General features: G+C 55.5%; 1 protein-coding gene across 5 annotated transcripts in view; it reads right to left on the bottom strand.

The window, feature by feature from the left end:
- Positions 1 to 5,279: 5,279 nt before the first annotated feature.
- The window catches only part of SHANK2 (SH3 and multiple ankyrin repeat domains 2), a 253,496-nt gene continuing 233,692 nt past the window's right edge, over positions 5,280 to 25,083 (bottom strand). For 3 of the 5 annotated variants that reach the window (XM_081064094.1, XM_081064096.1, XM_081064098.1), the window contains 3 exons: positions 25,013 to 25,033; positions 21,368 to 23,780; positions 5,280 to 10,808 (listed from right to left, as the gene is read on the bottom strand). In XM_081064094.1, coding sequence (XP_080920220.1) covers positions 10,238 to 10,808; positions 21,368 to 23,780; positions 25,013 to 25,033 — 3,005 coding nt within the window. In that variant the 3' untranslated portion in view covers positions 5,280 to 10,237. The remainder of the gene's footprint in view (positions 10,809 to 21,367; positions 23,781 to 25,012; positions 25,034 to 25,083) is intronic. The other 2 variants (XM_081064097.1, XM_081064095.1) reach the window with 1 other exon arrangement.

The following is a 25,083-nucleotide window of genomic DNA, read 5'->3' as shown; positions in this document are numbered from 1 at the left end:
CATCCTCCCAGCCCCCATCCTCCCAGCCCCCCATCCTCCCAGCCCCCCATCCTCCCAGCCCCCATCCTCCCAGCCCCCATCCTCCCAGCCCCCATCCTCCCAGCCCCCCATCCTCCCAGCCCCCCATCCTCGCATCCCCCCATCCTCGCAGCCCCCCATCCTCGCAGCCCCCCATCCTCGCAGCCCCCCATCCTCGCAGCACCCCATCCTCCCAGCCCCCCATCCTCCCAGCCCCCCATCCTCCCAGCCCCCCAGCCTCCCAGCCCCCCATCCTCCCAGCCCCCATCCTCCCAGCCCCCATCCTCCCAGCCCCATCCTCCCAGCCCATCTTCCCAGCCCCATCCTCCCAGCCCCCCAGCCTCCCAGCCCCCATCCTCCCAGCCCCCATCCTCCCAGCCCCCATCCTCCCAGCCCCCCATCCTCCCAGCCCCCCATCCTCCCAGCCCCCCATCCTCGCAGCCCCCCATCCTCCCAGCCCCCCATCCTCCCAGCCCCCCATCCTCGCAGCCCCCCATCCTCCCAGCCCCCCAGCCTCCCAGCCCCCCAGCCTCCCAGCCCCCCAGCCTCCCAGCCCCCCATCCTCCCAGCCCCCATCCTCCCAGCCCCCATCCTCCCAGCCCCATCCTCCCAGCCCCCCATCCTCCCAGCCCCCCATCTTCCCAGCCCCAGCCTCCCAGCCCCCCATCCTCCCAGCCCCCCATCCTCCCAGCCCCCATCCTCGCAGCCCCCCATCCTCGCAGCCCCCCATCCTCCCAGCCCCCATCCTCGCAGCCCCCCATCCTCGCAGCACCCCATCCTCCCAGCCCCCCATCCTCCCAGCCCCCCATCCTCCCAGCCCCCCAGCCTCCCAGCCCCCCATCCTCCCAGCCCCCATCCTCCCAGCCCCCATCCTCCCAGCCCCATCCTCCCAGCCCCCCATCCTCCCAGCCCATCTTCCCAGCCCCATCCTCCCAGCCCCCCAGCCTCCCAGCCCCCATCCTCCCAGCCCCCATCCTCCCAGCCCCCATCCTCCCAGCCCCCCATCCTCCCAGCCCCCCATCCTCCCAGCCCCCCATCCTCGCAGCCCCCCATCCTCCCAGCCCCCCATCCTCCCAGCCCCCCATCCTCGCAGCCCCCCATCCTCCCAGCCCCCCATCCTCCCAGCCCCCCAGCCTCCCAGCCCCCAGCCTCCCAGCCCCCCATCCTCCCAGCCCCCATCCTCCCAGCCCCCATCCTCCCAGCCCCATCCTCCCAGCCCCCCATCCTCCCAGCCCCCCATCTTCCCAGCCCCAGCCTCCCAGCCCCCCATCCTCCCAGCCCCCCATCCTCCCAGCCCCCATCCTCGCAGCCCCCCATCCTCGCAGCCCCCCATCCTCCCAGCCCCCCATCCTCGCAGCCCCCCATCCTCCCAGCCCCCCATCCTCCCAGCCCCCCATCCTCCCAGCCCCCCATCCCAGCCCCCATCCTCCCAGCCCCCATCCTCCCAGCCCCATCCTCCCAGCCCCCCATCCTCCCAGCCCCCATCTTCCCAGCCCCAGCCTCCCAGCCCCCCATCCTCCCAGCCCCCCATCCTCCCAGCCCCCATCCTCCCAGCCCCATCCTCCCAGCCCCCCATCCTCCCAGCCCCCCATCTTCCCAGCCCCCCATCCTCGCAGCCCCCCAGCCTCCCAGCCCCATCCTCGCAGCCCCCCATCCTCCCAGCCCCCATCCTCCCAGCCCCCCATCCTCCCAGCCCCCCATCCTCCCAGCAATCCCCTGAGCACCCCACGGTACTGTGGCAGCGGGCGGGCCGGCAAGGGAGAGGCCGGGAGAGGCTGAGCCCAGGCTCTGCCCTGGACACAGCTTGCTCAGGCCACGGCTGCTGGTGAAGAATTTGGGAAGTGTTTCCTTCCCCACCTGGGGAACCACCGGCTCCCTGGGGAGCTGCCACCCCCTCCCCCTGGGAATGGCTCCAGTTCCTGCTCCAACGGCACCTCCTGGGGCAGAACCTGTGAGATGTGTAGCTCTCCATAGCAGAGGTGCCTGGTTTTATGGGGGAGGGAGCAGTGGCCACCAGACGGTTAGGGCAAGAGCTGCAGAGGAACGGATGGGACAAGGGGAGGATTCCCAGTAACTTTCTAGGCTAGGGGACAAGGAGGTCAGTACAGGGGCAGGCTGTGCCCAGGAGGAGTCCCTGGAGGCTCTAGGGACATCTTTGTCCCTCTAGGACCAGGTGGAAGCTGCAGGAGCTGCAGTGGGGCTGAGGCTAAGGGGTGGCCGTGGGCCCCTCGATGAAGGAGGGGCTGCCCTGCAAGTCGTGTCTGTGCGGGGGCAGCAGTGTGTGACATAGGCAGCAGTGTGTGACATAGGCAGCAGTGTGTGACATCTTGTCCTCATTGGGCTTATCTTCCAGAGGTGTATGTGGGTAATCAGCACATTAATAAGGCAATATGAGTTAGTAATAAGTGACACACACACACACACACACACACACACACAAAGGGGAGATGTGAGCGTCTGATTGGGGCGAGCTCGGCTCTAAATCCAGTGGTCCAGGAAGCCATGCAGACACAAGGGAAGAACATTCCGGATACCAGGAGAAGAAGGGAGAGGAGGCCCCAAGGTGGGAGTGTGGCTGGAACAAGGACGAAAAACGTGGAGGGGTGAGTGGGGGTCAAAGTGCTCAGGATGAGGTGGACCCCGACTGGGATCGGCGGGGCTGTTTCTGGGTTGCTGCTGTGACGACAGCATGGCCTGAGCTTCATGTACACCCAGCTGTCTCTTTAAGGTCTCCTTCCCGCCTCCCAGAAAGAGCCACCACACTCCACCTAGTCCTCTTGGATGCTACCAGGAAAGGCCGGTCCCCAGTGCCTGTGGGCGAGTGGCATTGGGCCGTCCTGGCAAGCCTGCGGCTGCTAAAGGCTTCCAGCCATGCGGTTGCCAGGCCTGTTGCCAGGCCCCTTTATCGGGGGCCTTTGTGATCACATTTACAGACTTGCTTGAAAGTGGAGCTTGGACTTTCCGCTTGCCCAGATGGCAGGCTCCAAGGCCGAGGCAGGAAGCTGCCCTGCTCCCTGCCTTTGGCTTTATGGAAAATCTCAGAGCTGTTGGGCTGTTAGAATCATTTTCAAACTCATCCTACAGCCACGTGACTCCTTACCTCATCTCTCACTCATGTGGCCTTTCTCCTTGGCCAATGATGGTGATAGTGAGGGGAGAGGAAGGGGCCCCCCAATTCTAGCGGCAGAAGGCAGTTAGGGTGTAGGAGGAAACCCACTGGTGTTGGGCTCAGGAGCTGGCAGCCAGGAATCTTGCTGCAGTGGCCACGGCTCTGGCTGATAGACCACAGGGGGTGCATAGGGAGGACTGTGGGTAACTCCGAGGCCTGGGAGGCGTGGGGAGGGTGCGCCCGTGGCAGCTGTGCTCCTCCGTGAGGACTGTCTGCAGCTGCCCGTGCACCATGGGCGACGGCAGCTGGTTTCTCTGAGCTTGTTTCCTCATCAGAAAGGGGGTGATCACCTGTGTGATACTTACCTTGTGGGATTCTTGGGACATTTAAAGCAGGTGCCACGTGTCACACATCTCTAAGCCGTGGGGCCTTTTACAAGTATCAAGTCTGCTCTGACACCCTGGGGGTCCCTAGGTCCTGGCTCACTCTGGTCGGGGGAAGTATGGCGACCGGCTTGCTTCCATTTTTCACCACCTGAGGTGGTTCTGCTGGGAGGAGCTGCTGCCTTGCCTGGCCTCCTAGACCCTGGCCTGGAGGGGACAAATGACTGGAGGGGAGCAGAGAGGGATGTGTCCTTGTCACCTGCTAGATCCTGACACCAGCAGCATTTGCGGGGCGTCTGCTGGCGCTTTTCTTTCTGACAGATGGACCTGGCCATGGACGTTCTACAGTAAATCCTGGTTCTATACTCGCTGTGGACCTTGGCAAGACTTGGTTTCCTCATCTGTAAAATGGGGGCTATTCGTTTCTACTTCACGGGACTGTGCAACACTCGTGGGTGCAGCGCTCTGAGTGGCGCCTGGCAGAAGAGCACCCCATAGATTTACTGTTATTTCCAGCCTGTACTCCTAGCTCCTGGGACCACACACAGAAGTGAGACCTGCCTGGATCTTTGGGGGCTGTGTTCTCCTGCTGCTCTGGATTCTGGGGTTCCTAGAACACATTGAAGTCGCTTGGTAAGAAGACGAGTGGGCGGTGGCAGCAGGGCTCGGCATGTCAGCACCAGCGCAGGCAAGGGATCAGCCGGCCCCACTCTGTCCCACTAACCTGGCTGCCCCGGAGACCTGCCAGCCGGCTCCCTGCTCCGCATCCCACACAGGCCCAGGGCCTGGCCACCCGTCTGTCTTACCTCATGGCCACGGTCAGTAGTCTGGCTCACCCGTGACTCCTGGACATGCACGTATTCCCTGCAGAGGCAGAAGCATTGGAATGGGGGCCCTCAAGAAACCCCAGCCTCTCCCAAAACACCGCTTTTGATTCTCAGATTATTAGCAGCACTTGTTGCCTGAAATGAAAAGGTTGGATATGCAGTTGGCTTTGGACTGGCAAACGGAGCCCTGGTGATTGTCTGTGAGGCCAGCAGGCACAGGGTATAGCTCCTGCTCCCCAAGATGTGTGTTTAGCAGAGGAGCCCAAAGACATGCCGATAAAATAGCACGTGGCGTCTGCCCTCTGGGTAGGTCAGTGGCCTGCTGGCGGAGGGGTCCCAAGATGGGGCAGCCACTGCTCTGAGCTGGCCGAGCCGTCCTAGCCCTGCACTACCACTGTGATGGTTCTAGTCCCACAGGCAGAGCGGCAGTTCCTGACACACTTACTGCACTCCAGACGCATGCACGATGCTACAGGCTGCTCAGGAGAGACTGACATTTAACTTCCAGTAAATGGAGCATGACAGCGTGGAGATGAGAATTAGACTGATGTTCTTCTTACAATCATTTTCTTTCTTAAAAGAAAAACAGACTGTATTGCCACTCGTTTAACTTACGAAAAATGGAAATCGTTCTGGGATGAGTGGCCTCAATCACTAAAAATAAATATTTGATTTTTAACAAAATGTGAAAAGGATCAGTACTGACTTGAGTCAGCATTACCAACAAGTACCACCAGGGGGCGAGACAACACAAGGCGAGGCCGGTCTGAAAGCCCAGGACGCCTGGCCAAAACGCCCTTTCGCTTTTCCGTGGAAATCTCAAACACGTTTTGTATTTTAACTAAATGAAAATACTGAAAACGATATAGTAGAGAGCACTTTTAACGGAAAAGTAACTGATAACACAATCTTATTTCAATTTTCTTTTTATTTTTTAACTTAAATGACTGTGTATATTCCACAGTCTTAACGATGAGAAAGGCTCCAGAACCATGTCTAGGTCTTCTCAACATTTCATTTCTCGAATCGTTTTTGACTTGACGTTGTGCATTGATATGGGCTTCTCAGTTCAGAAAACAAGGCACTAGAACTATTTTATCAGCTACATTAATACATTGAAGATATATTTCTCCTTTCATTAAATATACAGCATTTGAATACAATATGGTTTTATGCAGATCAGGTTCAAAACACCCAAGGCACACACTTTATTTTTTTCTGTTTTTTTTTTGTTTCTGTATTTATTTGAAGGCTCATATTAAAGTTCCAGAATTGCTATAGACAAAGAGTTCCAGAGTAGAAGCAGTGGACAGTGATTGTTGTAATTTTAAACATAAAACGGTAAAGACTGTGAAACGTAGAAACATTTACAGTAACAATAAACAAAATCACTGATACAGCGTGGATTATAAAACCGAAGTGATCAGAGCTGCTGAAGTCTGAGAAACAAGGTTGGAAATTACCCGCTTCCCCACAAAGCACGTGCAGGAGGTCCTGTGTCCACGCAGCGGCTGTGCTCACCCAGCCACTGTGGGATTTCCACCCACTTGCGTGTGTATGTGGATGTCTACAAATTCGGAATGACATTCCAGTTCCCCGGTTATCAAAATGCCTCAAAGTACAAGTAAAAGAAAAAAGTCTCCAACAATATTTGTATTTTAACAAGACAAACTGATGCATTTATCAAGGAAAAGAGCTCTAGAGGGAAATCATTGGGAGGTGAAGCTGAGGGGGTGGTTAAGATGTGGGAGAAACCACTGGATGGTAGGGGAGACAGCTGAGGGGGAACTACAGAAGGTACGAGGATTGGAATTTTTTATGAACATTGAAACAGTTGCTGCTGTTTAAATGGAGAATGTACCCAAATAGAAGAGACTGTTGGCAACTCATGACAAATTTTCACTGACGAGGCCAAAGAAGGGGTTCAATTTGAAGTTTAAAATACGCCTTCCTGCAGCGGGAGGGGAGCCCATGTCTTCCCGACTCAGCTCTTTTCCAAAAGACATGAGTTCTCTTGCCCCTAGCCTCAGTGTGCACTTGCTTATCAAGACACCATTAGCTTTACCTCGGCCAGGCAGGCTGCCCAGTTCTGAACCCTCATGGCCTGACAGCAAGAAGACAAGTTGTGGGTGTGTGGGAGACCTCTACTCCCTGGAGAAAGAGCCAACTTGGCTCACCCTCCATGACTCCCCTGCCTCCATCCCCAAACCAAAGGCAAACCAAGCTTCAGCTACCCTCTGACAGCAGTATTCACAGACGGCCACGTTCTGTGCTAATCGCCTGTTTCCACCCCACACATTGGGAATCCATGAAGGAAAATGGAACCAATGCAAATCAGCTCAATGAAAGGGGAATTTTTACTCTTTGATGAAAGATCACCTGGTCAATTTGACAGAGGTAAAGAGGCTATGATGTTCCAATAACCTACATTAGATTGCAAGTTTGGCAACTTTTTGTTTGTTTAATTCAGTTATCACTGTTTGCAATCAGAACCACAACCTTAGTGCAATAGTATATTTATTTTTTTTACAGTAATTTTGGTTGCCATACAAGAGATTTAAGGATTGGGAGAAAGTGCAAATTACAGGAGCTTGTTTTCTGTCTTTAATAAAGTCAAAAAATAAAAGCACAAAAGTAACAGAAATATAGATAATGCGAACACATTATAAAAACTATAGTGTGAAACATTAGTTTCTAAAAAACAAAAAAGAAAATTTGCTAATGGGAAAAAATCAGTTATTTGTGGCCCACACAAAAAAAGTCACTGCCAGATCAACTGGGTAATGCTTGCTCAATAACTCAGGAAAAAAAAAAATCACCATTTTATTAACTAAAGTACCACAAATAATTCACTTTGTGACATGTAAAGTTCGGCAAATCAACAGTCACATTGAGTCATTTTTATATTATGTGTTACCTTAAAATGCACAGACACCCTGGAGAAGGTATCTTGGCCGGTATACATAATTTACATCTCGAGAGATTTTGGTTTGTATACACAATATTACAGAAAGTAGGAATGAAATGCAATTTATTTAAATTACAGTATATAACAAAAGTTGATCTGAAAACCTGGAGTAGTATTAACATGATCTTTATGTGAGCAGTTTAACATTTGTTCCACCATTAAAGAGGGTCGTGGACTAGGGCCTTGTCCTAATGTGTCCCGAGGAGGAGAACAGTGAGTGGGTGGCGGTTCAAATGGGGAACTATTGCTTTGTGTAATGAAATCCACAGATGGAGCGGACTGGCCCATTTTGGCCATGTAAGTGTATTTTGTTGGTCAGTGCAGGGTCTGATGGGTTCTGTTACGGTGCTATAAGACAATGTAAAAATAAACGACTTCATCAGCCCTGTGGTCTTTCAGCCTGCTGGAGCCAGGTTGGCCGCAGGTGACTGAAGCATCAGGAAAGGGAGTTAACAGCCATCGCGCACCGACTGGCTACCAAAGCTCAGGAAACCTAAAGCCACCATTGCAATCGGTTACGATCTCCCAGTGGTTTCCTTGACTCCCATTCTACTTAGCCGTTCGCCTGACACTGAGTATAGAGGTAACACCAACGGGAGGGAAAGGAGAAGAGAGCCACCATGGTGCAGTGGTGAACTGACGAGCTTTTGCCTGTTACCAAATGGAAGACGAATAATGGCCAAACCACCATCTTGACGTGTTCCGAACTACCGGGCAGCTTCGGTAGGCCACCGACTGCATCTTGGCTTGAAGTTTCTTTAAAGTAATATTCATCTCGTGATGGAAAAATTGAAAGGACATGGAAGTACTGTGCCTTAATATTCAATTGATTTCAGGCTGGATTGGATCAAAGACAAAGATTGATGTGCAAAAGGTTTTGGGACAGAGAGAAAGGTCCGAAACTCAGTTTCCAATTCAGGGGCATGTGGCTGGGAAATGTGTGTGTGTGTATGTTTTGGAGAAACTGCTGCATTGTGAGTTGTAACCACTTTTGAGGAAATAACTGTCCTTCAGTGATGAAGTTCTAGCAAAGATATAAAATATAACACAGCTCTGCTGGTTCAGATGCATCCAAATAAGGTTGATTTAAAAAGGTCATACTTTTAGAATTATTCCACAGAAATAGTATTAGTAAATCACAAAAGTTGTTTTCTTTAACTTTCTAGCACTGAAGTGGCACAAAGGCTGCCTAGTAGACCAGCCACTTTTTTTTTCCTTAAAATATTGTGCTTATAAACTATCTGTACAACTATTTAAACTTGCAGGAAAGAGAGATTTTAAATTGCTAAATTTTACGTGTTCATTCTAGAGCTGTTCCAGACCTAATCAGACACTTGATTGTGAGCATAAAGAAAAAAAGGGAAAAAAATCATGTTTTTATAATTAGAGATGGGCTAGGCTAGTTCTGAAATCATAATAAAAGCCAAAAATCTGACATTCGAGTTTCTTCCAAATGTGACAGAATGTGCTGGAAGCGTGACTGGATGTTTTGCGGCCCATGTGCAATTGGTGACCTCCCTGGGAAGTTAGAGGTATTGGTACAGGAGACGGGGCACTCCAGGGAAAAGAATGGGGCAGGGCTCCAGAAAGCCTGGCTAGAGAGGCCCGACTAGCTGTACAGGAGACCTCCCTGCTTTGTCTCCATTTATCTGCTCTGTGGCCCACCTTTTCTTCTCAAGCCCGGGTCCTGCCTTATCCGCTGGGTTCTCCAAAAACCTGCTGTACTAGTAAGACAAGCTGGGGGGCTCCTGGACGCTCAGAGAGAAAGGGGAAGACCCCCAAAGTACCACCTTCCCTGGCCTCGGAGCAAAAGGGCTGCTCCAAGAGGCTGAGGTGCTGACTTACCGTTGGCCGAGCTTGGAATGGAGGTCACTGCCCACCCAGCTCCTGGCAGAGAGAGCAGCCAGCCGGCAGCGGCACAGGCCCCCCACCAACCTGGTGTCTCGTCCTACGTGTCAGAACGGGAGCTCGCCTGCTCTGATCTGCGCAGAATTGAACACACGTTCGATTTTAAACCGCTTCGGAATGGCGGGAGCCCCGTCCTCAGTCCTGGAAGGACACTCCTGGCAGACAACTGCTCTCGTCCTCGAGGAGACTTAGGACCCAAGTAGCTGCGTGCTGGTTGGTTCCCATGCCAAGTCTCCTCTCCTGCTTGGAATCGTGACTTTGTGCTTTGACTAACTCCACGTGACATCTGTTTGGCCACTTTGGAATTATGCTAAGAGATTTGCAGAAATAAAGAAAGAAAGCTAAGCAAAGCTGGCACGATCCCATTCTAACTCCCACTACTGCCAAGACCCTCGTGGCCAAGAACCGTGGACGCACATCGCAGGAGGGGGCGGCCCAACAGTTCCTACAGGGAAACAGTTCCTCTATAATTCAGACCCGGAAAGGGCACCGGGCAAACACGTGGGGGTGTCTCACTGCACAGCAAAGGACAGGGAAGAAAGAGCGTGAGCGCTGGCGCCATCCGAGGGGCCCCAGCCTGAGGCGGGCCTGTGCGGGGCCTGGGGAGCCGCAGCTGCCCCGAGAGCAGAGGAGGGAGGTCTCAGGAGGTATCTGGAGTACATGGTGTCTGCCTGCAAGAGCCAGGGCCCCGAGCTCATGGACGGGAGACTCCGGGGCCTGCCAAAGTGAGGTCACCTGCATGCTGGGAGGCAAGCTGTGGATTTCTTCCCAAGTTAGAAAAACTTCCCCCCCTTGTCCCGGTGGACAGAACAGCCCAAGAAACCCACCCCCAGAGAGAGAGTAGGGGAGTTTCAGGGCCTTCGTTCAGCCACGTCATGGGCACACCCAGCATTTCTTTGGGTCCCAGGAGACACCCGTGGAATGCGGGTGGAGCTCCCAGACCTTGCTTGGCCTTCCAAACATTTCAGTGTAAGCCCATCTCTACTTATAACAAGAAGTCTGTGAAGGTCAAGAGCAGCCACCCTTATCTGTCCAGCAGCTGTTTCAAAGCCCTTTCTATGTTCATTCTGTGTCCGACTCGCGTCACCCCGAGATCTATTAGGTCCTCCTTCTGTAGGTTTGGTAAGTGACTGCCATCGATCTCATTGTCCAGGAAGGTCTCCTTATGTTCTCCCAAGTTTAGACTTTCCAGCCAATCCGCCACATCTGGTTTAGTCCACAGGTGGACAGGTTTAGTTGTAAAAGGCTTATTTGAGATTGGCTGTTGCAGTATCGAGGGAGAAGGTGACCTGCTGCGCCCCGCTGGGTTCAAGCCAAACAGGTCCCCAGAAGGGGGCTGGCTCGGAAGGCTGAAGACATCGGAGAGAGAGGGGGCAGGAGATGAGACGGCAGCACACAGGGGTCCGGGCAGAATCTCTTTGCTCATCTCTGTTGGCGAGACCACAGGGCTTGGGGCGTGTCTTGTTCCTGAGGTCCTACTGTCATAGTCCGGGGGCCGGCTCTGCAGGGTGATGGGCTGGGAGGTCCCAGGGCGAACGGTGAAGGTAACCGTCGTGCTCCTTGTACCTGAGACGGTGCTCAGGACCTCTGGGCTTCTGAAAAGGCAACAAGAGAGAAAACTGTCACAAGCCAGGTGACAGAGCAGGTCAGCAGGAGGCAGACACCCAAAGCACACAAGAGCGAGCGTCCAGTGACAGCTGCGCTGGCAGTGAGCATGTGATCTGCCATGCCAGGACTGGGACAGGGAGATGGGCAGGAGGCAGGCAGAGTGTGAGGAGACACCAAATCACACGGCAGCCCACCCACCTGACCCCAGGCTGGGGCGCTGGATGGGTCGGCCTGTGCTGGCAGAGCACGAGGGGCAGTGAGCGTGGCCGGAGAGGTGCTTAAGGGCTCACTCGAAGACAGGGCCGGAAGGGAGTCCTGCTCCCGGTGGCATGTCTGGTGACATCAGCAATATGCTGGAGGAAAGGACACCTCTGGCCTCCGAGTCAGCACAGAGGAGGAGAGCTGGCCCTCCTAACTGCCTGTCAGGCCTCGGCTTTGCGGCTGGAAAGGACCGTCCAGGGCGGGGCGCCGCTAGAGCTGGCCCTGTTTCAGGAAGTGGAAGCCCCACAGCTACTTGGGGCACTCAGGGTTTGAAGAAACCCACACCACCAGAGAACAAGGAGTAATTCGCCCAAGTTCAGCCTGTACTGACCCAGAGTAAAAGGAGGGCCGGCTCCTCAGTGACACTGTCCAGCGTCGGCTGGGCCGTTGCGGTCCAGAATGAACTGGGTCACGCAGCTTTCTGGAGCCCCACCGAAGGCTGTGTGAGGAGCTCGGGCTGCATAATCCTTACCAAAAACCTGAAAGCAATCCCACTCTGCCAGTGGTGGCCACTGGAGTCCTGTGTCCCTCCTGCTCTTGGGGCTGGAGGGGAGACAGACTCAGCTCTAGGTAGGTTCAACCCCTCCTAGCCACAGTGAGATGGCTGGATGACTCTGAGGCAGGAGGTCGCCTCAGTGCCAGACAAATCTCTGGTCTTCGTGCTCAGCTGTGCGGAGATGGCTTTTTTATATCCAGCACCCTCACAGCTTTTGGCCAGGGCCCATGGCAGGCTTTCTAGCCACACTCAAGAGGACGACGCCCGCTCCTTTGGGCCCTGGCACGTGCTCGTCTCTGCTGTCCCCAGACTGAAGGCATGGCCATCCTACCACCCGACAAAGCCACAGCCACTGGGGAGAGGGCAAGAGTAGGGGTGTGTCTGGCCTTTGGGGCTCATCCACATGAATGTGGACAGACCTGCCTCCCTTTCTGGAAGGATCCATCCTTCCAGATGAAGGGAAGGACCAGGGTTCCTTCCTCAGAATCTGGACTGGAGGGCTGTGTTGGAATCCTGCATCTGCCAACTAACAGAGTGGCACGTTTTAGCCTGTGGGTCTCCATGTCTCCGTGTCCAAGATGGGCTCCTCCCCCCCCCCCAGTGGAGAGATTGCAGGTGGCCACGTCAGCTGCAGAGTCGGAGGGACACGGTCAGGAGAGGAGTGAGCCGGAGACGGCCCCGTCTGTCTGCGCCTGGTCTGTCCTGTCTTTTGTGGCTGTTTTCTCTGCCACTGATATGCAGTGGGGTGAAACCACCAGTTGGTTACCTGGGTGCCCCTAAGCCTTGCGACACTCCCCCACTTGATGGTAGACATTTGTCCCTTCATGTATGGAATATGTCACGGGAGGAAGCAGCCGATCTGCAGAGGGACCTGTGCAGGGATTCACGCTTTGATCCTGTCATAAGGAGCAGCACTGCCACACGGCCAGGTGGCTGCACACTGAGTCGGGGACACCCATCTACCCACAGAGCGTTCATGTACAGTTTTCTGGGGGGCTAGGGGGCTGGTGGCATTTGTTACAAGAGAGCCCCGTCCAGAATGGGGGTGGGGTATTGGCTCGTGGTTGCCCTGGTTACACTACCAGGTAAAGGCCCAGAGGCAGCCCCAGGTGAGACGGAGGAACAATCCCACTGCTCCTGGGCTCAGTTATTGAGAACCAGAAGGTGCCCGGCTGGGCTCCGGCTCCGGGGCTGCTCAGGCAGGGGCTGCTCCTCTAGTATCAGGTGCGAGGGAGGTGGGCTGTGGACACAGCCAGGGCAAGAAACCTGCACACTGGTGCCTAGGAAGGACCAGAAGACCCATCCCAGGGCCGACTGGGGAGAAGCTAAAATGTAGGGTCTGCAGTGCAGTGTCCTCCAAGCCCCGTCTGCCGCACAGCTGTGTGCAACATCTGTTTTAGGGAAGGCTCATTTGTTCCCCTTTGGTACAGTTAAGCTGAGATAGTTGAAATAAAATCCTAAGTGTAAAGCCACTCCACTCAGAGGTGTCCTGCGTTGTTAATGAGGGCCGAGGCCCTTTGGGGACAGACGCCTTCTGTACAGTGGTTGCACAGCCTACGAGAGCACGTCTGCTCAACCGCGTCCTGCCTCGCACTTACAGTCCCATGTGCTTTCTCTAATGGTGACCTTGCATGCTGACTGTGCCGGTGACCCTGGGGAGCCCTCTAGGGGGACAGAGGCCTGCTTTAAACTGGGCAGCACTTAACAGTGGGCACCTTTGAGCCCCAGAACGGTGTCAGCGCCACCCTCCTTTGGAAAAACCCCAACCATTCCTGGGGAGCTGGGATGGTTCAAAGGAAGGCTCTGCAGGGCTGTGTTTGTTGTCAGAAGCCGAGAGAAGGCTCTCCAAACACATCGGTGGGCAGCGGGAAGGAGAGACAGCACACTAGAGGTCAAGAGCACTCCTGCAGGCGGCACTTACGTCTGTTCAGCACGACCCTCTTCTGTTAACACCCATCATGGGAGCAAATGAAAAGGACAAAACGGAATGGCTTGAGAAAACACTGAAAAATTAATTTAAAAAGAGCATATTTTGATGGATGGAATATGAGCGGTGGTACATACGGATACCGGCTGAGAAGCTATCCATGCTGGTCCCCTCCTGGCCAAGGAGGGAGGGACAGCAGGCAGTCCCCGAACTGCCCAGATAGAAAACCGATACGGGCATCCCTTTCCTATTTAGAATGGGAACATCAAGACCATGCCCTTTCCGGTCGGGGATACTGTGAATATAGCAAAGAAAAGTATCCAGGAAAAAGTTGTTAAGAAAAAACAGCATCATTGGAGTGATGATGGCCGCTGCTCAAAGCCCTCTGACCACCAGTTGGTACCCTGGCCCTGGTGGAGTGGCCTTTACCTTCTGCAGCTTTGGAAGGGTGAGCCAGCGTTCCTGCTTGGGGAGGGTCCCCACCTGTGCATACTCTGCTTCGAGTCTACACCACCAGACAGAGCCCAGCAGCTGCTAACGGGGACCGTCCGAACTGGCCCAAGCTTGGGGCCTGCCCACATTCCCGCTGGATGTCGCTGTGCAAAAGCAGCAGAGTGTGCGAAGCAGAGGGAGGCCTGCCCTGGGCCGGCCTGTCCTGCCCTCCTCCTCGGTCGCTTGATTTACTCCGGGTTAATCACACTCATATTCTTCACGGGTCCTCCTGGCTGCCGAGATCATTACGTTGCTAGGCAACCACTGGGTTCCTGGGTGGAACACTCGGAATCTGCTGTCCTGATTTAGAACAGAAGCAGACACACTTGCGCACGCACACACACACCCTCTCTTGGATGATCACTCTCTCCTGCCTTTTGAATCCAATCCATGTGGCAGCACGGAATTAGAACAAAAATCAGTTACTGACACTCAGAGACGCATTATTCATCAGTCAGCACGAGTTAACGGGTGGGGTAATTTTCAAGTGGGCTTGCCACCATGTTTACAGACTCAGTTTGGCTCTTGAAGGATGACCGGGTTTGGGCCAGAGGCCGCTCCGTCTGCTCATTCTGTGCCTCATGAGCTGGGCTGGGGATCCGAACCCCGACAGCACGATTCTCATCAGCCTGCCTAGTCGGACCTCTGCATTTTAGCTACTGTAGTCTTTGTGATGAACCCCTGTCTTGCGCATAAAATGGCACTTATGTCCAAACTGCCCTCTTAAGTTATTCTGTCTTTGGAGCATCTCCATCGGTGGGGCGTTAAGAGACAGAAGGGGGAGGGGCACTGTCGTCAACAAGCCGCCCAAGGCCTGTGTAGGCACTTGTTCTATGCGGGGCGTCTACCCACTGAGTCCTCACAGTTGCCTACGGGCTGTGAGCACCATGCGGGACCCTGCTCTGTCTGCAGCCCCCAGGGCCTGGCCCACAACGCTGTTCATCAGGAACCATTGAATGGGTAGAGGATGGATATTACTAAGCTCATTTCCCGGCCTGACCGAGGTTACCGCCCGACCTGGGAGTGCGGGTGCACACAGATCCTCCCGCTGGAATGTTCACATCCGAGCAGGTCCAGAAGCTGCCCAGTTTTCAGGGAGAAGTGTTCACCCTGGAATCGCTTTTGCTGAATGGTCCTACAGTCCAGACTGGGAATTGAGATTATAAGAATCGGACCTGAAATTGGCTGTTTGATGAGCAACGATAAAACGCTGAGGCCGGACTAGAATAACCCCTTGGAGTACCAGTCCACGAGAAAACACACTGAAAGTGAATTCCACGATCCCTCTAATTCTCTACATTCACTGACATTACCGTAACATTTCCATCGGGGCCTGAAATGATAAAGCCACTGTTAGGCTTGAGGTCACAGAATGCCACTTGTACTATGTGAAGTCTGCTCTGGGACCAGCTGGGCACAAGTGATCTTTAACACCCCAAATGATTTACATCACAATCAAGAGGCCCTCAGGATTATACTGCAGAGACGGGGTGAAGGGCTGGAGGTACCAGCAAGGTGAGGGAGCCTCGGGAGGGCAGCCAGAGGCCAGAGTGACTTTCCTGAGAACTGACCGTGCTCACACCTCCAGGCAGCCCGGACCCCTCAGGGGCCTCTGGGACATGGGGGTCCATGGGATGACGCTCCCCCCTAGCCCACTGTGCCTTCGAGAAGTGCAGGCCAGTTATCTGTGGACTCAAGTCACCTGTGGACTCAAGGTGACCTAGAGGGGCTCCTGGGGGACCCAGCCATGCCCTCTGGATGGAAGCCAAAGGACGACACCATATGCTTACAGTGTCGCTGCTCTGTGCCCCCAGACAGAGTGAATGTGACGGTGCCTTTCCAAGCCCACACACGTGTGACAAGGAACAGTTTTATCGTGCTGTGAAAATGATGCCTAGTGTCCTGGGTCGTGGCCTCTTTGCTTTGTGCCAAATGTGTGAGTCAGGCACGCCACCATGTTTCGGTGGGTTCCTGGATTGTCCACGGAGCGCAGGCCCTGGTCTTATGCCTAGACCCGCGGCAGCCAGCCTCCCATCCGGCCACGGTCTCTTCAGCATGGAAGCACTTTCTGGCATCTGGGCTTTGCGCTCGACGTGCCCTGGGTCTGGTTTTCTGCACAGCTGGGTTCTTATGTTTCAGGTCTGTTCAGATGTCACTTCCTTGAGTGTCTTCTCCTTCCTGGCACATGTTCAGCCTGACTTGTCCTTGTCCCTCTGCAGCTCTTGGCACGCTGCGTGTTCATCTCATTTGTCATTTGTTGTCCATTTCTTCCCTCAAGAACGCAGCGCCCCACGGGAGGACAGACCTTGCATATATTCTTGTTCAGCAATGAATCCTGGGGCTGGCAGGGGGCCTAGCACATACGAGGCTGACAATTAAGTTCACAAACTTGCCACCATGCGCTTACATTGGGAGCACTGTACAAACAGATCAGTAAGGTTTCATAACCTTGGTATATCAGTGTCTCACAGCTGTGTTTGTGTTGATATGTGGTGGTGTCTTGCTGAGTGGCGCTCATTATTGTTGCGTGTTTTTCTGTGCTGTTGCGAGAATGTCTGAGTTTGAATTAGAGCAACGAACAAACATTACATTTCTTGTTAAACTTGGCAGGAGTGGAAATGAAATCAGAGACATGTTAGTCCAAGTTTATGGGGATAATGCCGTGAAGAAAACGGCAGTGTACAAATGGGTTAAACGTTTTTCTGAGGGGAGAGAAAGCGTCACTGATGAGGAGAAGTCAGGGCGGCCATGAACGAGCAGAACTGATGAACACATTGCAAAAATTCATCGAATTGTGCGTCAAAATCGTTGGCTGACTGAGAAGCATAGCAGACCAAGTAAACATCGATAGAAAAACAGGAAAATCTTGGTATGAGAAAGTTGTGTGCAAAAATGGTCCCGAAGGAGCTCACCGATGAACAAAAGCAAAGGAGAGTTGAAGTTTGCCAAGATCTTTTGGAGAGGCAAGACGATGTTTTGGGCCATGTTATCACCAATGAGAAAACAAGGGTGTACCAATACGACCCTGAAACAAAGCAGCAAAGTGCACAATGGAAGTCAGCCAATTCTCCACGACCAAAAATGTTCCATCAGTCCAAATCAAGAGTCAAAACAATGTTCCTAACCTTTTTCGATGTCAGAGGGATTCTTCATTATGAATTTGTACCAGCTGGACAAATAGTTAACCAAGTTTACTATTGGGAAGTGCTGAAAAGGCTCCATGAAAAAGTTAGACGACCTGAGCTTTTCGCCAACAATTCATGGCTCTTGCATCACGACAATGCACCAGCTCACACGGCACTGTCTGGGAGGGAGTTTTTAGCCAGTAAACAAATCACTGTATTGGAACATCCTCCCTACTCACCTGACCTGGCCCCCAATGACTTCTTTCTTTACCCTAAGATAAATGAAATACTGAAAGAAGACATTTTGATGACATTTAGGACATCAAGGGTAATATGACGACAGCTCTGATGGCCATTCTAGAAAAAGTTCAAAATTGCTTTGAAGGGTGGACTAGGTGCTGGCATTGGTGCATAGCTTCCCAAGGGGAGTCCTTCGAAGGTGACCATAGTGATATTGAGCAATGAGGTGTGTAGCACTTTTTCCTAGGATGAGTTCATAAAGTTAATTGTCAGACCAGTAACTCTCTGCTGAGTAAAATCTGCCCAACAGTCGGGCACCCCTCCTGTTGTTGTCCACTCCAGGTTGGGCACTGGGCCCCTGAAGAACTGACCTCAGTTCTCAGGCCACGGGCTGGGCTGGTTTCAGGCCCAAGGACTGAGTGTCTAGTTGGCTTCCCAGCACTGCACCTTTGAGGAAGACATTAAGTGCCTTAAAACGAGAATGCCGCCCGGGACCGACACCTCCGACACTGTGGAAACCACAGGTGTTGTAGGTTCCTGACCAAAGGGCTTTGAAAGGAAATCCTCGTGATCGCCGATAACGCCTGTGCACACGTCTAGTGTGCTGTCGCAGCCGACACCGACAGTCATCCTCCTGGCTCCGAGCTTCAAAGGGCCAGGGCCTGCAGAGTGCCCGGTCCTGGGTTGGGGCCTCCAGCCAGTGGCACGGATGTGGTGGGGAGAACCCTATGGGTTCGCTTTGGGGTTCCACCAAATGGGAGAATCAGCCAGCTCATCACAGAGACTTGCGCTCCCCTCAGACCATAGTTTCCTTCACGTGGCTCTAGTCTGACGCTCTCTTCAAAGGTGAGACAGCTTCCTGGGAGCACTGTGCCCAGGAGTGCCCGGCGGCTCTCATCTTAGCGGGTGTTTCCAGACCACGCCTGAGGAGATGCCTGTGACACTCTGTGCAAAGAGCACGGCTCCGCCGTCTCTGTCACTGGATTTGTAATCACCTCCACATCTCATGTCGTTCCCATTTCCGGGAACAGCCATTAGCAGCAGAAACTCAGTCACGGCCAAGTTAATCAAAGGTCCCCAGGTAAGCACTGGTCTGGTCTCGCTCTTCTTCCCATCAGACCCAGTTCCGGCAATGAGTGGGCACGGTCTCACCCAATCGTGCTAAGCGAGCACCCGAGGGAGAAAGCGACTTTACAAGGGGCAGTTTCAGTGGTGCTCCTGTCCATTTAGTGATCGAACAACGGTGGGCAGCTCTGAAAACTGTCCCTTTCTTAGGCGACCAAAAAGTCTTTCCAGGGCAGTGGGATTTCGGCAGTGTTGCTTGGATGTCTTCAAAGAGCAGGGCCACTTTTCAGTTTTCCCTAGAAAACCTCATTTCTCTTCCCTCAGTAGGAATTCTCTTCATCCAATTTTGTGCTTTGTTTTGCCCAGGGCCAGGCACAGCTCTTAATTTTGATGCATTTAAAAATGGCAGGGAGCCACCCAGGCAGGGGGCCCAGGCTGAGAGTGTTCTGGGCTTAATCTGCTCTCCAAATGGGTAAATAGCCAGCCGATCAGGGCAATGGAGAGGCTCGTCCCTGGGGGTGTGTCTGTGGGAGAGGGAACACGCAGGTTGCTGCCTGTTCACATGAGGACGAACTATCTCACACCCTGGGTAGCTCTGCCCAGTAGGCTCCACCCTGGCTTATCCAGTATGCCACGTGGCTGTAGCCCATATTCATACAGGGCTTAGCCTGGGGAGGCTGTGAGGTCAGAAAAGCCCAGGCGGTAATTTCCCGCGGCCAGCGGCCTTCCTCTGTCCTGGGGCTTCAGGGCCATCCTAATCCTAGTTGGCCATCACCGCCTGATGACTGACCTTGCCTGCTATCAGCCCTGCCCCCGGTGAGCTCAGCTCCGGTGGCTGTTAAGTCAGGGAGCTGCCCCTCCAGGTTCATCCCTGGTGCAGCCAGAGGCCGCAGGTCAGCAGAAGCCTGACAGCTCCCGGGTAGAGGGCTGACCTGTGTCCTCCGGCTGAGCTCCCTGGTCGAGGGCCTGACCGCTGGCTCCCAGCTCGCTCCTCTGCGCAGTGTGAACAGCTACAGGCCCTGCCTCAATGGTGCCCATGGAGCACGCTGCCCAGCGCTTAACAGATGTCGGCTGGACTGGGTTTTAAGTAACAGAACGGACCAGGTGGCTGTTCGCAGCAACTGTGCATGAGTTGCAGCTGCTCTGAAGAATCCATCAGGATGCTGGCAGGTGATGTGGGTTCTGAGGGCCCGCCCACCTTGGGGAGGAGTGCGGGGAAGCCCTACCTACAGGGACGGGTGCCTCGGAAACCCACTCTTCTAGAGCCCCCGGGAGCTCATCCAGTCGGGAGGAGTGGAGACGGAGAGAAATCCAGACGCTGTTCAGAGAGGCCCCGGGTGCACTCCTGCTGATGGGGTTGCTCAGGGGAGCACAGCTCGGTGCCAGCTGCCCCTCAGGCCTCAACAGCCCTAGAGTCACCCCCTTCAGTAAGACTCATATTCGGGTATTGCTAACGAGGGGACACGCCAGTCAGAAAACTGCCTGTGTCCTGGCCGGGTCTCCTGCTGGCAGGGCCCAGGGACAAGCCACTTGGCCTCTCTCCATATCCCTGAAAAATGGGGATACTCAGTGCCCGCTCCCCTGCTCCCCAGCTGTCGTGAAGATGAGTCAGCGTGTGGAAGCGTTTTGTAAAACATGAAACACTTGACATAAAGCATCTTGATTGTTGTACCTTCACTACAACTAAAGAACTGTATTATTACATAAGGAGAAAGGGCTAATCCGGCGCGTTAAGATTTCCGTGAGATGTGTGAGTACGTGATCTGTGTGGGTATGTGCGTACATACGTCCACCGGAAATGGGCCCTTTAAGGACTTCCCCTGCAAGTAGAGTTACTGCCTGAACTTCACACTTAGTGGTGGGTGACCTATTAGAAGCCGGCATCTCAACATGCTTCTCTCTACCGAGGCTGGCCAATCAGCATTTTCCTGAGGAGTAGTGGGAGCCGTCCAACTAACTGATTTACATCCGCACTGAAGGCTCACTGGGAAAACTGGTGCCCGGCCACGTCTCAAGACCCGACCGTAGAGTGATGTCACTGATTAATGGACTTGGGTGTTTGTGCGGGGCCTGGACTTCATTAATCAGGGTGGTGACAATGGGGCGTAAACATCGTGGGAGAAACTGACGAACACTGCTGTCTGGGGACCAGCCACACAGTGCATGTCACGGGGAAGAAAACCGACAACCAGAAAGCATCAAGGGAGTGAAAAGCTCTGGTGAGAATTCCCCAAAAGCTGCAGCAGACGGTCGAGGGGCCCGTCTGGAGTGTGGCCACCTTGGCAGAGCCTGCTGGTCGGCTTTAGAAATGACCCCTCCTAGTCTACCCTCAGTTCCAAGAGCAATAACCTAAACTGTGGGTTACTGATTGGCCGACCCGCGGACATGGAAGCATTCCTCCCATGACGTTTGCCTGGAATTCACTGGTGAAGCCAGAAGCCAGCAGCTCCCCAGCCCTCAACCAGTGAGCGAGGGGAGGAGGAAGAAGGCCCACGCACACGTTCACGTCCCCACCACTCCACCACCCTCTCACAGCCCGGCCGGCATGGCTGCCCTCCCGGACCACCGCGGCGGGACTTGGTTTTGGCTCCTGCCGGCCTCCAGAGGCCCTTCGGGGGGTCCTGGCTGAGATCTGGAGGACACGGGACGGGAGACATCAGAGCCACACTCTGGAAGCCAACGTGGGGCTGGCTTGCACAGTTGCACTTGACCACGAGTCTGCACTTGGGAGTGCCCGTCCTGCCAGGAGGGCTGGGGTCTGTGCTCAGCCGCACCAGAGTCCAGGAGAACGAGAAAGAAGTGTGACGCAAGAGGCTCCATGAACCCCCTCTTCACGGCCGCTGTGGCTGCTCCCCAGGGCATTTCCTGGTCACACTGCCCAGACGGGGCAGAGGGATGCCCGGCGTGGAGAGGCTGCTTCTGACCAAGTGCGGGACTTACCTTGGAGTGAGGCCAGCCGGCTTGGTCCCCGTCGGCGAGTCTAGTCCTTCCCCCGGCTTGGCCGATTTCTCTCGGTTCATTTGCTGCAGGATCGAGTTCAATTCACTGATCACGTTTGCTTTTGGGCCTGAGAGAATGGGGCTCTTGACCTCTGGGACGTCGCCCCACAACTTGGAGGTCCTTGGCTGGACCCCCTTCACGGTCAAGGGCTGGGCACTGCCAGGAGGCGGTGGGGGTGCGGGCGGGGGGATGACGAAGCTATCCACATCCTCTTCCACGAGCGCGTCCTGGTGAAGTGCATTGCTCTTGGGGATGAGGGGCTTCAGCTTCGGCTTGGGAGGGACAGGGGGCTTGTCAGCCATCAGTGCCTGTCCATCTGCATAGACGATGCAGGTATCCACGTTCTCCCCGCCTTCGGAGGACAGCGTGGAGATGCTGGACACCGTGGAGATGGTGCTGGTGGTCTCCAGGTGGTGGTCGCTGCTGCTCCGGCTGTCCACCTCCTCGATCCCGGAGTCCGTGACGGTGTCAAAGCTTTCGGGCGGTGGCAGGAATGAGGCGGGCAGACAGTTGGAAAGGCCAGCCGGCTTCTTGCTGTCTGCAGAGTTGGCTGGTTGGCTGGAGTTCAATGAAGGAGATGGGGAGGCATCATTTTTTTTCTGCTTGACCAAGTCTGTGAGAGCGGGGACAGAAGCGAGGCGGTCGTCAGGGATATCAAAACTGTTTGCGAACTCCAGGGGAGGAGGCAATGGCTCTGTAAAAACAAAATCCTCATCCAGGTCCACGGAGGCCAGAGGTGGGGGAGGGATGCGGAATGGCAAGATCACCGCCTCCTCCATGGAGCCCGCCGTCACCATGGTCCTGCCGGCGGCGGTGGTGGCGGGCTCGGGGCCGGCGGAGATCTGTAAAGCACCTTCGGTTTGGGGAACACTTTCTGGCACCTCAGGCGGCGAGTTGCCCGGCCTCATTTCCACATCCGCTTTCTCATCTTCTTCCTCCAGGAAGTCTTCCGGCTTGGCCGCGTCCACAGTGTGAACCATCAGCAGACCGGCCGACTTCTGCTGGGACGTGTCCACGATGTTGATCAGCATGTTCTTCTTGTCATCGCCCTTCCGGTCCTTGCCCAGGTCGCTCTCGTACTTGTTCTCGGTCTCTTGCCGCCTCAGGGGCCCCCGTGTGTTCTGCCTCGTGCCCGTAAGGAAGCCGGCCTCCACACTGGGCCGCATTTTGGTATCGATGTAGAGAGGTTTGTTGAGGTCGGCCTTGGGGGCCTCCCCCTTGGGGCCCTGCTGAGACTCCTTCATGGCTCGGTCCCTTGCGGAAAGTGCCAGGGCCAGCGGGGAGCTGGGGTCCAGCGGCCTCCCTGTGAGTGGGTGGACGTAGTTCTCGGGGCCAGCCACGCCGCCGCTCTTTGAGGGCACTGCAGGGCTGCTCTCAGGCCCCTTGGCTTTGGGTGTGGAATTTGGTGGCCTGCCGGCATCCCCCTGAGCTCCGGCATCGCCACCACCCACAAAATGGCTCTCGGGCTCCCTGGGTGGCGCCCCGGGTGTCGTGGGCGACGACAGCTGCTCGGTGCCCTCCTCCTCGCCGAAGCCGCCCTCCTCGGTGAACGTGGAGGGCCGCATTCGGGGGGCAGGCGGCCCCAGACCTACATCCTCATCGCCCAGGTCTGTGGAGAGGAAGGCCGGCGAGTTCCTCCTGGCTTCAAGCCGCTTCTCCCGGTCGCGCACGGCCCCAGCGATTGCGGCGGCGAAGGGGCTGCTGACAGTGAGGCCGTCATCGGGCCGCAGCTGGCCCGGCGGCTCCGGGGCCTGCGGGTCGGTCTCCACGCTGCTGCCCTGGCTGCTCTTGCCGCTGCTGCTGGTGGAGGGCTCCTTGACGATGATGGTGGGGATGGCGATGGAGCACGTCTTCTCGGGGCTGTCCTCCACGTTGGACTGCTTTACCAGCACGCCCTTCCGCCGCGCGGGCTTGGCGGGCACATACACGGCCTTGCTCGCGATCTTGCCCACCTCCGAGTACGGGTTTTCGGGCATCTGGCCCCGCCTGCTGCGGACGTTGGCCGGGGCGGTGGGGGCGCGGCCGTACAGGTCCTCGGAGTCCAGCGAGTAGCGGTCCGGCTCCCTGCGGTAGTACACCCCCTTCTCCCTCATCGTGGCGGCCACCGTGTCAGAGCGCGCCGCGGCGGACACCTTGGCGGCGGGGTTCTGAGCGAACGTGGGCTTAATCGTCCCGTAGACTCGCGGAGTCGGGGACTTGGGGCAGTTGTAGGCAGTGGGGGAGGGCGGTGGTGGGGACGGGGGCACGGACTGCGGGGGGGGCGGGATGTCCTCGGAGGTGTCCGGCATGGACAGGCTTCTGGTGAACTTCAGCATCGGAGGGGCCAGGAACTGCCGCTCTTCCTCCGTGATTCCTGCAAGTACAAGACAGGTCAGTGTGCAACCACGACAGTGACGAGCACCCCACCTGCGCCTCGGGTGTGCACACTCAGGGACGAGCACGATGCACGCTTGCTCACGGACGCCGCACAAGCCGCAGTGCACAAGCCAAGGGGTTCGAGCCGGAGAAGGGAAGGGGCAAAACGAAAGGGAAAGGCACCAGGACGGGGAGTGCGTGCTGCTGACGTGTTCCGTTTGTGCTGCCCAGAGCGCTGGGCTCCCCACCTCCTCGGGCCACGTGTGTGCGTGCGTGTGCACGTGTGGGGGCGGGAGCTGGCAGGACCAGGAGGCATCCGTCCTTTTAGGGTCGCCAGGGCCCCGGGGGGGGGTTTAGGGTCTGGGGGCTGAGGCTGCCACGTGCCCATCTAAACAAGGCAAAGGGCGCACGGTGGAGGGCGCCGCTGCGCTGGCTGACGTGGCATGACAGGTGTGCGGGAGGCCTGCCCCCACCACCCTGGGGTGGTCCCGCCCATGTGGCAGGAACCCATCCTGTGGCCTGACCTCTGCAGGAGGATGCCGGAATTCCTGGGGGGAGGGAGCTAAGGGCCTGCGGGCTGGGCTGACGGCTGCGGCCATTGCCTCGGCCATTGTGACCCAGGGCCAGAGCCTGGCTGCTGTGACACGAAGTCAAGTCATGTTCCAGGACATGAGCCAACGCAACCCGTGGATGCCAGACGAGAGAATGCGCCGAGGGCCTGTGGTGGTGACAGTGGGTGTCCCAGGCGGGCGTCCCAGCCACGTCGGCCCCAGCAGTTCTGTGTGTGTGTCGAGTAGGTGAGCTTTTTGGACTGTTTCCAATAGTCCAAGATATAAAAACATCAACAGAACGCACTCCAGGAGACGGGGAGCGACACTCAGACATGGACGCCGACAGACGTGAAGTCACGTATGTCCCGTCGGAAGCATGCAGGTTTTTCAGGGAGGTGACACAGGAATCACTTTGAATCAAAAAGACTCCTAGAGGCAACTACAACTTATTCCAATGAGAATTCCCATTCGATAAGGGTATTCCAAATCCAGCTACTCCTTGTGGGAGGAGGGCATTGTGGCATTGCAAAGACGGGCTGCTGACAGGCCTTCCCTGACCATTTCACATGTTGGGTGCCTGACAGCTATGTTCCCAAGGAGTAATGATTTAAGAATACACCTTATAGAGTAAACTGGGTTACATTCCAATTACAGATTCCAAACCATAAGGTTCACTAACCTGATAGAAAGATTCTGCTGTCTGACAGGAGGAAATCAATTGTTATTAACCAGTTAGAGAGCCAGTGACAC

Source organism: Rhinolophus hipposideros, assembly GCF_964194185.1.
Source record: "Rhinolophus hipposideros genome assembly, chromosome: 10".
NCBI lineage: Eukaryota > Metazoa > Chordata > Mammalia > Chiroptera > Rhinolophidae > Rhinolophus > Rhinolophus hipposideros.
Note: the sequence above shows the minus strand (reverse complement) of the source record. Positions and strands in the feature narration are given on the sequence as shown.